Source organism: Fringilla coelebs (assembly GCF_963513975.1).
Source record: "Fringilla coelebs genome assembly, contig: SCAFFOLD_383, whole genome shotgun sequence".
In the NCBI taxonomy this organism is placed as follows: Eukaryota; Metazoa; Chordata; class Aves; order Passeriformes; family Fringillidae; genus Fringilla; species Fringilla coelebs.
In genome coordinates, this window is record NW_028167242.1 from 1,824 (window position 1) to 15,543 (window position 13,720).

Consider the following 13,720-nt stretch of genomic DNA (forward strand, 5'->3'; position numbering starts at 1 on the left):
TTGGCCATTTTGGGTAAATTTAGGGGATTTGGGGTGAATTTGGGCCATTTTGAGCTGAATTTGGGTCATTTTTGGGTAAATTAAGGGGATTTTGGGGTGAATTTAGGGGTTTTGGGGTGGATTTGGGTGATTTAGGCTGAATTTGGTCCATTTTTGGATAAATTCTGGGTGGTTTTGGGTGAATTTTGGCCATTTTGAGGCCATTTTTTGCCGAATTTCGGGGGTTTTGGATTGAATTTTTTGGGGCTTGGGGTGAAATTTTTTTGGGGTGAATCTGGGGTGTTTTGGGGCCCTCACCATTGCCCGGGGGGGGGCTCATGTTCATCTGTTTCTCCACCTCGTTCTGCAGCTCCTTCAGCTTCTCGGCCTCCTCCTCCATCTCCCTCACCCGGGCCTTGATGGCCTCCAGCTCCTGAGGGGGGAAAAACACCAAAAAAGCCAAAATTGAACCCAAAAATCCACCTGGGAACCTCAACAAATCCAAAAACCCCGAAAAAATCCACCCAGGAACCAAAAAAATACAAAAAAAACCCCAAAAATGCAACAAAAACCTCCCAAAATCACCTAAAAAGCCCCAAAAAATGGAAAAAATGGAAAAATTTCAAGCAGGAAAAATCAAATTCTGCTCTAAAAGCACAAAATTGTTGAAATTCGGCCTAAAAATCCACCTGGGAATTAAAAAAAACCCCAAAATTCCCAATTTTCTCCATCCAGGCATTGATGGGCTCCAGCTCCTGGGGATAAAAGACCAAAAAAACCCAAAATTGAACCCAAAAATCCACCTGGGAACCTCAAAAATCCAAAAACCCCGAAAAAATCCACCCAGGAAGCAAAAAAATACAAAAAAAACCCCAAAAATGCAGCAAAAACCACCCCAAAATCACCTAAAAAGCCCCAAAAATGGAAAAAAAGGAAAAATTTCCAAAAAAACCAAAATAAAACCTCCAAAATTCCACCTGGGAACAGCAAAAAACCCAAAAAGTTCCACCTTGGAAGCAAAAAACCAAATGAAATCCTCCAAAATTCAGATTTTTTCCACTTTTATCCCTCAAATTCTCTTTTTTATCCCCTAAATTTCCATTTTATTTCTTAATTTCCCACTTTTATCAGCCTAATTCTCTTTTTTATCCCCTAAAAAAATCTTTTTTCCCACTTTTAGCTCTTAATTTCTGATTTTTTTCCCTCAAATCCCCGCTTTTATTCCCAAATTCCCAATTTTACCCCTCCAAATTCCCTTTTTTCCCCTCCAAATTCCCTTTTTTTCCTAAAAATTCCCTTTTTGCCCCTCCAAATTCCCTTTTTTTCCTAAAAATTCCCTTTTTTCCTCTCAAATTCCCGTTTTTATCGTTGAATTCCCACTTTTATTCAGTTTTCCCCTCAAATCTCCACTTTTATCCCTCCAATTCCAACTTTTATCCCTCAAATTCCCTTTTTTCCCCTCAAATTCCCCCATTCTACCCCCAAATTTCCCCATTTTACCCCAAATTTCCCCTTTTTGTCCCTTTTCCTCCCCCTTTTCCCTCACAAATTCCCTTTTTTCCCCTCAAATTCCCCCATTTTACCCCCAAATTCCCCCATTTTACCCCAAATTTCCCCTTTTTGCCCCTTTTCCCCTCAAATCCTCACTTTTCCCTCACAAATTCCCCAATTTTTCCCTCAAATCTCCCTTTTCCCCTCAAATTTCCACATTTTACCCCCAAAGTTCCCCTTTTCCTCCCCCTTTTCCCTCAAATCCCCACTTTTATCCCCTCAAATCCCATTTTTCCCTCACAAATCCCCCCATTTTCCCCTAAAAACTCCTTTTTTCCCCTCAAATCCCCATTTTTATCCCCTCAAATCCCCTTTTCCCTCACAAATTCTCCCATTTTCCCCTAAAAACTCCTTTTTTCCCCTCAAATCCCCTCATTTTACACCCAAATTTCCCCATTTTACCCCCAAATTTCCCCTTTTTGCTCCTTGTTCCCTCAAATCCTCACTTTTCCCTCACAAATTCCCCAATTTTCCCCTCAAATCTCCCTTTTTCCCCTCAAATTTCCTCATTTTACCCCTAAATTTCCCCTTTTCCTCCCCCTTTTCCCTCAAATCCCCACTTTTATCCCCTCAAATTCCCTTTTATCCTTCAAATCCCCTCATTTCACCCCCAAATTTCCCCATTTTACCCCCAAATTTCCCCTTTTTGCCCCTTTTCCTCCCCCTTTTTCCCTCAAATCCCCACTTTTATCCCTCAAATCCCATTTTTCCCTCACAAATCCCCCAATTTTCCCCTAAAACTCCTTTTTTCCCCTCAAATCCCCCATTTTACCCCCAAATTTCCCCTTTTTGCCCCTTTTTCCCTCAAATCCTCACTTTTCCCTCATAATTTCCCCCATTTTCCCCTCAAATCTCCTTTTTCCCTTCAAATTTCCTCATTTTACCCCCAAATTTCCCCATTTTACCCCCAAATTTCCCCTTTTTGTCCCTTTTCCTCCCCCATTTCCCTCAAATCCCCACTTTTATCCCCTCAAATCTCCCCTTTTCCCCTCAAATCCCCTCATTTTACCCTCAAATTCCCTCATTTTACCCCTAAATTTCCACTTTTCCTCCCCCTTCCCCTCAAATCCCCACTTTTACCCCCTTTTTTCCCTCACAAATTCCCCCATTTTCCCCTCAAATTCCCACTTCTATCCCCCCAAATCTCCCCATTTTACCCCCAAATCCCCTCATTTTACCCCAAATTTCCACTTTTCCCCCCCTTTTCCCTCAAATCCCCACTTTTACCCCCTCTTTTCCCTCACAAACCCCCCACATTCCCCTCAATTCCCCTTTTTATTCCCCTTTTCCCCTTCCTCCCCTCACACTTTCCCGCCCTTTTTTTCCCGCCGTTCCCCCCCCTCACTCACTCACCGGGTCCTCAATGGCGGCTTCTCCCGCCTCCCCTTCCCCCAGCCCCGCTTCCTCCTCCAGCTCCTCGCCCGCGGCTTCGTGAGGCGGCCCCGGCGCTGAGGCGGCGGCGGCGGCGGCGGCGGCAGCGGCGGCGGCTCCGGCCCCGGCCCCGCTTCCCCCCGCCGCCCCTCCCGACCCTCCCCCGGCCCCTCCGCGGCCGCTCCCGCCCCGGCCCCGGCTCCCCCCTTCGCCCAGCGCCGCCTCCTCCGGCCCCGCCGCCGCTCCCAGGCCGTTGCCGTAAGGCGGGGAAGGGTCCCCGGCTCCTCCGGGACCCCCCGGGCCCGCCCCGGTTCCGGCCGCGGCTCCTCCGGCCGCCGCCGCCATGGCCGCCATGGCCGCCCGCCCGCGCCGTGAGGGGCCGTGAGGGGGCGGCCAATCAGAGAGCGCCGTTAGGCTTCGTGGGCGGGACAACACATCGCCAACCAATCGGCTGCGACAATCACTGACTGACAGGTGTAGCGACGAATAGAAACGCAGCTTCGTCGCGCCGCGCTGTCCAATCGGAATAAAGATAGGCGGGCCAAAGAGGGCGTAAGCCAATAGAAACAGCGGAGCGGCGGGAGGCGGGAAGAGCGGCAGCCAATGGCAGCGCGAGGAAGAGGCAAAGCGGCGGCTAACAGCGATAGGCTGCTGGGCCTGCCTTCATCGCAGTTAACCAATGAAAACGGACATCGCAGCGGAATGGGCGGGATTAGGAGGTGACAACCAATAGCGACGCACGTAAGGGCGGAAGTGTGTTAAATCTTCAGCCAATCAGCAACGATGGGCAGGGCTACGACGGAGCTGACCAATCAGAACGCGCGGGGGGTGGGGTTTGATCTTAAAGGCGCCTCCGCCGCTTTTCTCCGTACGCTCATTAATGAGCGGCGCTTAATTAAAATAATTAGCGCGCTAATAAATTATTAAGCAGGAAAGGCGTCCTAACGAGGGTTGGGGGGGCGCTGCGCGGAAAGGGGGACGGATTAATTAAGATGTTAATTAGGGTTAATTAGCATGCGGAGGGGGCTAATTAGCATACGATATGTTGATTAGTTCGCGCGTGGGGGGTAATTAGACAGCCCCTAATTGGGTTATTAATTACGGCGAGCCTTAATTAGCGCCAAACCAGCCAGCTGCGGCATCGATTAGCACAAGGGGTTAACGAAAAGCGGCCGCGGCCCCTTTAAGACTCGCGCCCGGCCGCGAGGAGTTAATTAATAACCCGCTAATCACGGCCGGGGTGGTTAATTAGTCAGCTATTAACGCGAACGGGGAGCAATTAATGGGGCGTTAATTGCCGTGGGGGAGGGGGGGGCACCCGTGAGGGGAGCGGGGGGCGTGGTTTAAACCTAGGGGCGGAGCTAACAGCGAGGGGGCGTGGTTTAGAGCGTATTATGGGCAATAGGGGAGCATGGTTCGAATTGTGGGCGTGGTTTTGTCCTTTTAAGGAAATTATGGGCGTGGTTTTATAAGGGGCGGGGTTTAAGGAGCGTAGGGATGAATGGAGGGGGCGTGGCCAGCGCTGAGGGGAGGGCGGGGTGAGAAAAAAGGCGGGAAACGGCGTCGCGTGCGAGGGGGCGGAGCCAGCGCTGAGGGGGGAAAATGGCGGGAAGGCGGTGAGTGGGGAAATCTGAGGGGAAAAAGAGGGAATTTGGGTGAAAAAAGGAGGAATTTGGGTGAAAAAAGGAGGAATTAGGGTGAAAAAAGGGAGAATTTGTAAAATAAAAGAGGGAATTTGGGGTGGAAGGCGGCAGGGGAGGGAATTCCTGGGGTTTTGGGGGGATCTGAGGGGAGTGGGGGAGGCTGTGGGGGATTTGGGGGTTTTATGAGGAGATTTCGAGGTTTTGTGAGGAAATTTTGAGGTTTTGTGAGGGAATTTCGAGGTTTTATGAGAAGATTTTGAGTTTCTGTGAAGGATTTTGGAGGAGCTGTGGGGGAATTTTGGGGTTTTAAGAAGGAATTTTTAGGGTTTTATGAGGGAATTTTGAGGTTTTGTGAGGGAATTTCGAGGTTTTATGAGGAGATTTTGGGTTTCTGTGAAGGATTTTGGAGGAGCTGTGAGGGAATTTTGGGGTTTTATGAGGGAATTTGGGGTTTTGTGAGGAGATTTTGGGGTTTTATGAGGAGATTTTTGGGTTCTCCCAAGAGATTTAAGAAATCCATGAGGGAATTTTGTGGTTTTTTGAGGAAATTTGGGGGTTTTATGAGGTGATTTTAGGCCTCTACGAGGGAAATTTCGAGGTTTTGTGAGGGAATTTTGGGGTTTTAAGAAGGAAATTTTGGGGTTTTATGAGGGAATTTCGAGGATTTGTGAGGGAATTTCGAGGTTTTATGAGGAGATTTTGGGTTTCTGTGAAGGATTTTGGAGGAGCTGTGGGGGAATTTTGGGGTTTTATGAGGGAATTTCGAGGTTTTATAAGGAGATTTTGGGGTTTTATGAGGAGATTTTTGGGTTCTCCCAAGAGATTTAAGAAATCCATGAGGGAATTTTGTGGTTTTTTGAGGAAATTTGGGGGTTTTATGAGGCGATTTTAGGCCTCCACGAGGGAAATTTTGGGTTTTATGAGGAGATTTTGGGGTTTTGTGAGGGAATTTCAAGGTTTTATGAGGGAATTTCGAGGTTTTATGAGGAGATTTTGGGGTTTTATGAGTAGATTTTGGGATCTTCCAGGAGATTTAATAAATCCATGAGGGAATTTTGGTTTTTTTTGAGGAAATTTGGGAGTTTTAGGAGGATTTTGGGGTTTTATGAGGCGATTTTAGGCCTACACGAGGGAAATTTTGGGTTTTATGAGGGAATTTCAAGGTTTTATGAGGGAATTTTGAGGTTTTGTGAGGGAATTTTATGGTTTTATGAGGGAATTTGGAGGTTTTGTGAGGAGATTTTGGGTTTCCGTGAAGGATTTTGGAGGAGCTGTGGGGGAATTTTGGGGTTTTATGAGGAAATCTGGGGGGTTTATGAGGAGATTTTGGGGTTTTATGAGGAGATTTTTGGGTTCTCCCAAGAGATTTATGAAATCCGTGAGGGAATTTTGTGGTTTTTTGAGGAAATTTGGGGGTTTTAGGAGGATTTCGGGGTTTTATGAAACGATTTTAGACCTCCACGAGGGAAATTTTGGGTTTTATGAGGAGATTTCGAGGTTTTATGAGGGAATTTTGAGGTTCTATGAGGAGATTTGGGGTTTTTTTGAATATTTGAGGATCTCCTGAGGAGATTTGGGGGTTTTGGGGGATTTTCGTGTTTTCTGAGGAGATTTTGGTGAATTTTGGGAATTTTCTGAGGGGATTTTTGAAATTTTCTGAGGAGTTTTGGGGCTTTTTGGAGGATTTGGGGTTTTTAGGAGTGGTCTGAGGTGCTTTTTAGGTTCTTTTTAGGAGATTTGATCAAAATTGAGGCATTTTGGGGCATTTCTGGGTTTATTTTGGGGCAGTTTTAGGCGATTTTGGGGCACTTGAGGAGTCCGGGGTCACTTTTGGGGTTTTTTTGAGTGATTTTGGGGCACTTTTGTGGCATTTTAATCCATTTTATGTCACTTTTGTGTGATTTTGATCCATTTTATGTCACTTTTGTGTGATTTTGATCCATTTTATGTAACTTTTATGTGGTTTTGAGCCATTTTGATCGATTTTATGTCACTTTTGTGTCGTTTTATTCCACTTTATGTCACTTTTGTGTTATTTTGATCCACTTTATGTAACTTTTGTGGCATTTTGATCCATTTTATCCCACTTTTCTGGCATTTTATTCCACTTTATGTCATTTTTGTGGCATTTTGATCCACTTTATATCACTTTTCTGTCACTTCCATTTTATGTAACTTTTATGGCATTTTGATCGATTTTATGTCACTTTTGTGTCATTTTATTCCACTTTATGTCAATTTTATGGCATTTTGATCCTCTTTATGTCAATTTTGGGGCATTTTATTCCATTTTTTGCCACTTTTGTGCCATTTTGAACCATTTTATGCCACTTTTCTGTGATTTTTATCAGTTTTATTCCATTTTTGATCCATTTTATGTCACTTTTTTGATATTTTGAACTATTTTATTCCACTTTTTTGGCATTTTGAACCATTTTATTCAATTTTTCTGGCATTTTATTCCATTTTTTGCCACTTTTATGCCATTTTTAACCATTTTATTCCACTTTTCTGTGATTTTTATCAGTTTTATTCCACTTTTGTGCCATTTTGATCCATTTTATGTAACTTTTCTGTGATTTTGATTTGTTTTGTTCCATTTTTATGCCATTTTGATCCATTTTATTCCACTTTTCTGGCATTTTATTCCATTTTTTGCCACTTTTGTTCCATTTTGAACCATTTTATGTAACTTTTTTGGCATTTTGAACCATTTTATTCCACTTTTCTGGTATTTTATTGAATTTTTTGCCACTTTTTTGCCATTTTAAACCATTTTATTCCTCTTTTCTGTGATTTTTATCAGCTTTATTCCATTTTTGATCCATTTTGATCCATTTTATGTCACTTTTTTGATATTTTGAACCATTTTATTCCACTTTTTGGACATTTTGAACCATTTTATTCAATTTTTCTGGCATTTTATTCAATTTTTTGCCTCTTTTGTGCCATTTTGAACCATTTTATTCCACTTTTCTGTCATTTTCATCAATTTTATTCCATTTTATGCCACTTTTGTGTCATTTTCATCAATTTTATTCCATTTTTGTGCCATTTTAATCCACTTTATGCCACTTTTGGGGCATTTTGAACCATTTTATGTCACTTTTCTGTGATTTTTATCAGTTTTATTCCATTTTTGTGTCATTTTCATCAATTTCATTCCATTTTTCTGTCATTTTGATCCATTTTACTCCACTTTTTAAACAATTTGAACCATTTTATGTCATTTTTGTGGCATTTTGATCCATTTTATGTCACTTTTGTGGCATTTTATTCCATTTTTTTGCCACTTTGAACCATTTTATTCCACTTTTTGGACATTTTGATCCCTTTAATGTCACTTTTCTGTGATTTTCATTTGTTTTTTCCACTTTTGTGTCATTTTGAGCCATTTTATTCCTCTTTTCTGTGATTTTTATCAATTTTATTCCATTTTTGTGCCATTTTGATCCATTTTATGTCACTTTTTTGATATTTTGAACCATTTTATTCCACTTTTCTGTGATTTTTATCAGTTTTAGTCCACTTTTGTGTCACTTTAAACCATTTTATTCTATTTTTGTGTCATTTTCATCCATTTTATTCCATTTTTGCCACTATTCTGCCATTTTAAACCATTTTATTCCACTTTTGTGCCATTTTATTCCATTTTATGTCACTTTTGTGTGATTTTCATCAATTTTATTCCATTTTTGTGCCATTTTAATCCACTTTATGTCACTTTTGGGGCATTTTATTCCATTTTTTGCCACTTTTGTGCCATTTTGAACCATTTTATGCCTCTTTTCTGTGATTTTTATCAGTTTTATTTCATTTTTGTGCCATTTTGATCCATTTTATGTCACTTTTGTGCCATTTTGAACCATTTTATTCCACTTTTTTGGCATTTTGAACCATTTTATTCAATTTTTCTGGCATTTTATTCCATTTTTTTGCCACTTTTGTGCCATTTTAATCCACTTTATGCCACTTTTCTGTGATTTTCATTTGTTTTATTCCACTTTTGTGCCATTTTGAACCATTTTATGCCACTTTTGTGTAATTTTCATCAATTTTATTCCATTTTTGTGTAATTTTGATCCATTTTATTCTATTTTTGTGTCATTTTCATCCATTTTATTCCATTTTTTTGCACTTTTCTGCCATTTTAAACCACTTTATTCCACTTTTATGCCATTTTATTCCATTTTATGTCACTTTGGTGTGATTTTCATCAATTTTATTCAATTTTTGTGCCATTTTAATCCACTTTATGCCATTTTTGTGTCATTTTGATCCATTTTATGCCATTTTCTGTGATTTTTATCAGTTTTATTCCATTTTTGTGCCATTTTGATCCATTTTATTCCACTTTTCTGGCATTTTGATCCATTTTTTGCCACTTTTCTGCCATTTTAAACCATTTTATTCCACTTTTTTGCCATTTTATTCCATTTTATGTCACTTTTGTGGCATTTTCATCAATTTTATGTCACTTTTATGTCATTTTGAACCATTTTATGCCAATTTCGTGTCATTTTTATCAATTTTATTCCATTTTTCTGCCATTTAAAACGATTTTATTCCACTTTTATGCCATTTTGATCAGTTTTACTCCATTTTTATGCCATTTTGATCCATTTTATTCCACTTTTCTGTGATTTTTATCAGTTTTATTCCATTTTTGTGTCATTTTAAACAATTTTATTCCACTTTTGTGTCATTTTCATCAGTTTTACTCCACTTTTGTGCCATTTTGATCCATTTTATTCCACTTTTGTGTCATTTTGATCAGTTTTACTCCACTTTTATGCCACTTTTACCCATTTTACTCCACTTTTCTGTGATTTTCATCAGTTTTATTCCACTTTTGTGTCATTTTATTCCATTTTATTCCACTTTTATACCATTTTAATCAGTTTTACTCCACTTTTATGCCACTTTTACCCATTTTCCTCCACTTTTATCCCTTTCCCCCTCCACTTTTGACCTCATTTCTCCTCTTTTCAGAGTCATTTTTTAAAATTTATTTTCTATTTATTTTTTTTTATTTTCATTTTCACCCCTCCCTCCTTTTTTTTTCTCTCCTCCTCCTCCTCCTCCTCCTCCTGCTGGCAAAGTCCAGCCCCGGCGAGGCCGAAGGTCACCCCCAAGGATCCCGGGGGGGTTCCCTCTCTCCTTCCTCATCCTCCTCCCCTTAAAAAAACCCCAAAAAAATCAAATTTCTCCCCATTTAACCCCCGATTTTCTCATTTTTTTCACCCCAAATCCCGATGGGCACCAAAAACCCCGAAAAAGCCCCAAAAAAAGGAGGAGAGGAAGAGGAGGAAGAGGAGGGAGGAGTGGCTTTGAAAAAGGAGATCGGGCTCCTCAGCGCCTGCGGGATCATCGTGGGTGAGTCCTGACCACCCCAAAACCCCCCCAAAAAAACCCCAAAAACCCCAAAATCCTTCAAACCCCTCCCCAAAAACCCCAAAAACCCCAAAACCGCCCCAAAATCGCCTCAAAAATCGCTTTAAAAATCGCGATTTTTGGTTTATTTCGATTTTTTTTCCCCTCCCTGTTGGCCCTCGGGATCCCCCTCCGGGAGGGATTTTGGGGATTTTCCCCCAAAATTCCGGCGGGTTTGGGGTGGGAACGTCAAAATTTTTTAGGTTTGCATCAGATTTTGGGGTGGTTGAAGAATTTTTGGGGTTTTTGGGGGGTTTTGAGAGGATTTTGGGGTTTTTTAACCCAAATAAACAGGCGGGACCCCCCCCTTTAAAATCGACCGTCGGGATTCCCCCTAAAACGGCCCCAAAATCCTCAAATCCCTCCCAGAATTGCCGGGATTGTCCCAAAATCGCCCGAATTCGACCCAAAATCACCCTCGGGGAGTTTTTCCCATCCAGGGAGTGAAAAAGTTTTGCTTTAATTTGAGAGAAATTCACCCAAAATTTGTCAGGAATGTTCGGGGTTCTTTGAGGGTCTGGGAGTTTTTGCAGGCAAAAAGTCCCAAAATTGACCCAAAATTGACCCAAAATTGACCCAAATTGACCCAAAATTGCCTCAAATTCAACCAAAATTGCCCCCAAATCACCCAAAATGCCCCAAATTGCCCCAAATCAACCAAAATCGCCCCAAAATTGCCCCACATTCACCCAAAATTGCCCCAAATGCCCCAAATTCACCCCAAATTGCCCCAAATTCACCCCAAATTGCCCCAAGTTCACCCAAAATTCACCCAAAATTGCCCCAAAATTGCCCCAAATTCACCCAAAATTGCCCCAAAAGCCCCAAAATTGCCCCAAATTCACCCAAAATTGCCTCAAAGTCGCCAAATTCACCCAAAATTGCCCCAAATTCACCCAAAATTGCCCCAAATCAACCAAAATCACCCCAAAATTGCCCCAAATTTGCCAAAATTGCCCCAAATTGCCTCAAATTCACCCAAAACTGCCCCAAAAGCCCCAAATTCACCCAAAATTGCCTCAAATTCACCCAAAATTGCCTCAAATTCACCCAAAATTGCCCCAAAAGCCCCAAAACTGCCCCAAAATTGCCCCAAAGTCGCAAAGATTGACCCAAATTCACCCAAAATCGCCCCAAATTCACCCAAAATTGCCCCAAATTCACTCAAAATGCCCCAAATTTGCCCAAATTGCCCCAAATTCACCCCAAATTGCCCCAAATTCACCCCAAAATTGCCCCAAATTCGCCCAAATTTGCCCCAAATTCCAACTTTTTGCCCCAAACCCCCCAAATTTTCCCCAATTCCCCCCGAAATCTCTGATTTCCCCCCAACCCCCCCAAATCTCCTTTTTTTCCCCATTTTTTTCCCCAAAACCCCTAAAAAATTCCAATTTTTTCCCCCAAAACCCCTGAAAAATCCCAATTTTTTCCCCCAAAACCCCGCAAAAATCCCCTTTTTTCCCCCAATTTCCCCCAAACTGCTCCAAATTTCCCCCAAACCCCCCAAATTTCCCCCAAAATTCCCATTTTCTCCCCAAAACTCCTTAAAAATTCATTTTTTACCCCCAAACCCCCTAAAAAAAATCCTGATTTTCTCCAAATTTCCCCCCAAACCCCTTAAAATTCCCATTTTTCCCCCAAAATCTCTAAAAAAATCCCTATTTTCCCCAATTTTTTCCCCAAAACCCCCAGTTTTTCCCCTAAAATCCCCTGATTTTCCCCCAAAACCCCCAAAAATCCTGATTTTTTCCCAATTTTCTCACTTAAACCCCCAAAAAAATCTCCCTTCTTCCCCCAAATTTCCCCCAAAAAACCCTAAACATCTCAACTTTCCCCCCAAACTCCTCAAAATTCCCATTTTCCCCCAAAACCTTTAAAAAAATCCCAATTTCCCCCAAACTTTTCCCCCCAAACCCCCCAAAATCCCTTTTTTTCCATTTTTTTCCCCATAAATCCCCCAAAACTTCCCATTTTTTCCCCTAAAACCCCAAAAAATCCCCATTTTTTCCCCAAATTTCCCCCAAAACTCCTCAAAATTCCCATTTTTTCCCCAAAACCCCTAAAAATTCCCATTTTTCCCTCATAATCGCTTAAAAAATCCCCTTTTTTTCCCATTTTCCCCCCAAAAATTCCCATTTTTCGCATAAAACCCCCCCAAAAATCCCCTTTTTTTTCCCCAAACCCCCCAATTTTCTCCCAAAATCCCCATTTTTTCCCCAATTTTTCCCTAAAATCCCCAATTTCCCCCCAAAATTCCCATTTTCTCCCCAAAACCCCTTAAAAATTCATTTTTTACCCCCAAACCCCCTAAAAAAATCCACATTTTCTCCAAATTTCCCCCCAAACCCCTTAAAATTCCCATTTTTCCCCCAAAATCTCTAAAAAAATCCCTATTTTCCCCAATTTTTTCCCCAAAACCCCCAGTTTTTCCCCTAAAATCCCCTGATTTTCCCCCAAAACCCCCCAAAAATCCTGATTTTTTCCCAATTTTCTCACCTAAACCCCCAAAAATCTCCCTTCTTCCCCCAAATTTCCCCCAAAAAACCCTAAACATCTCAACTTTCCCCCCAAACTCCTCAAAATTCCCATTTTCCCCCAAAACCTTTAAAAAAATCCTAATTTCCCCCAAACTTTTCCCCCCAAACCCCCCAAAATCCCTTTTTTCCATTTTTTCCCCATAAATCCCCCAAAACTTCCCATTTTTTCCCCTAAAACCCCAAAAAATCCCCATTTTTTCCCCAAATTTCTCCCAAAACTCCTCAAAATTACCATTTTTTCCCCCAAAACCCCTAAAAATTCCCATTTTTCCCTCATAATCGCTTAAAAAATCCCCTTTTTTTCCCATTTTCCCCCCAAAAATTCCCATTTTTCGCATAAAACCCCCCCAAAAATCCCCTTTTTTTTCCCCAAACCCCCCAATTTTCTCCCAAAATCCCCATTTTTTCCCCAATTTTCTCCCAAAATCCCCATTTTTTTCCCCTTTTCCCCAGGTAACATCATCGGCTCGGGGATCTTTGTTGCCCCCCTCGGGCTGTGCTGTCCCATTTTCCCCAAATTTCCCCCCAAAACCCCTCAAAAATCCCAATTTTTCCCCTTAGAACCCCTCAAAACCCCCAATTTCCCTCTAAAACCCCCCCAAAAAATCCAATTTTTCCCTCAAAACACCTAAAAAATCCCAATTTTCCCCCTTAAAACCGCTCAAAAAATCCAATTTTTTCCCCCTAAACCCTCTAAAAAAAAATCACAATTTTTCCCAATTTTTCCCCCAAAACCCCTAAAAAACTCCAATTTTTTCCCACTTTCTCCCCAAAAACCTCCCCAAAATCCCTTTTTTCCCATTTTTTCCCCCTAAACCCCCCCAAAAATCCCATTTTTTTCCCCAAAAACCCCTAAAAAATCCCATTTTCCCCCCAAAACCCCTCAAAAATCCCATTTTTTCCCCTAAACCCCCTCAAAATACCCATTATTCCCCCAAAACCCCCAAAAACCCCTGATTTTTCCCAATTTTCCCCCTAAAAACCCCGAAATTTCTCCCAAAACCCCTCAAAATTCCAAATTTTTCCCCAAACCCCACTAAAATCCCCTTTTTTCCCCCAAAACCCCTCAAAAATTTCGATTTTTCCCCCCAAACCCCTAAAAAATGCGAATTTTTCTCCCCATAACCCCTAAAAATTCAAATTTTTTCCCCCAAAACCCCCAAAAAACCCCCATTTTCCCCCCCAAAACCCCCCAAAATTTCCTTT

General features: G+C 41.8%; 1 protein-coding gene across 1 annotated transcript; it reads right to left on the bottom strand.

Moving 5' to 3' along the window:
* Window positions 1-211: 211 nt before the first annotated feature.
* LOC311166100 (uncharacterized protein) lies at window positions 212-3,255 on the bottom strand (the record flags this gene model as incomplete). Its single annotated transcript, XM_084227577.1, has 2 exons — window positions 212-412; window positions 2,884-3,255. Coding segments are annotated over 2 exons (573 nt in total), but the record flags the coding sequence as incomplete, so codon positions are not given.
* Window positions 3,256-13,720: the final 10,465 nt, after the last annotated feature.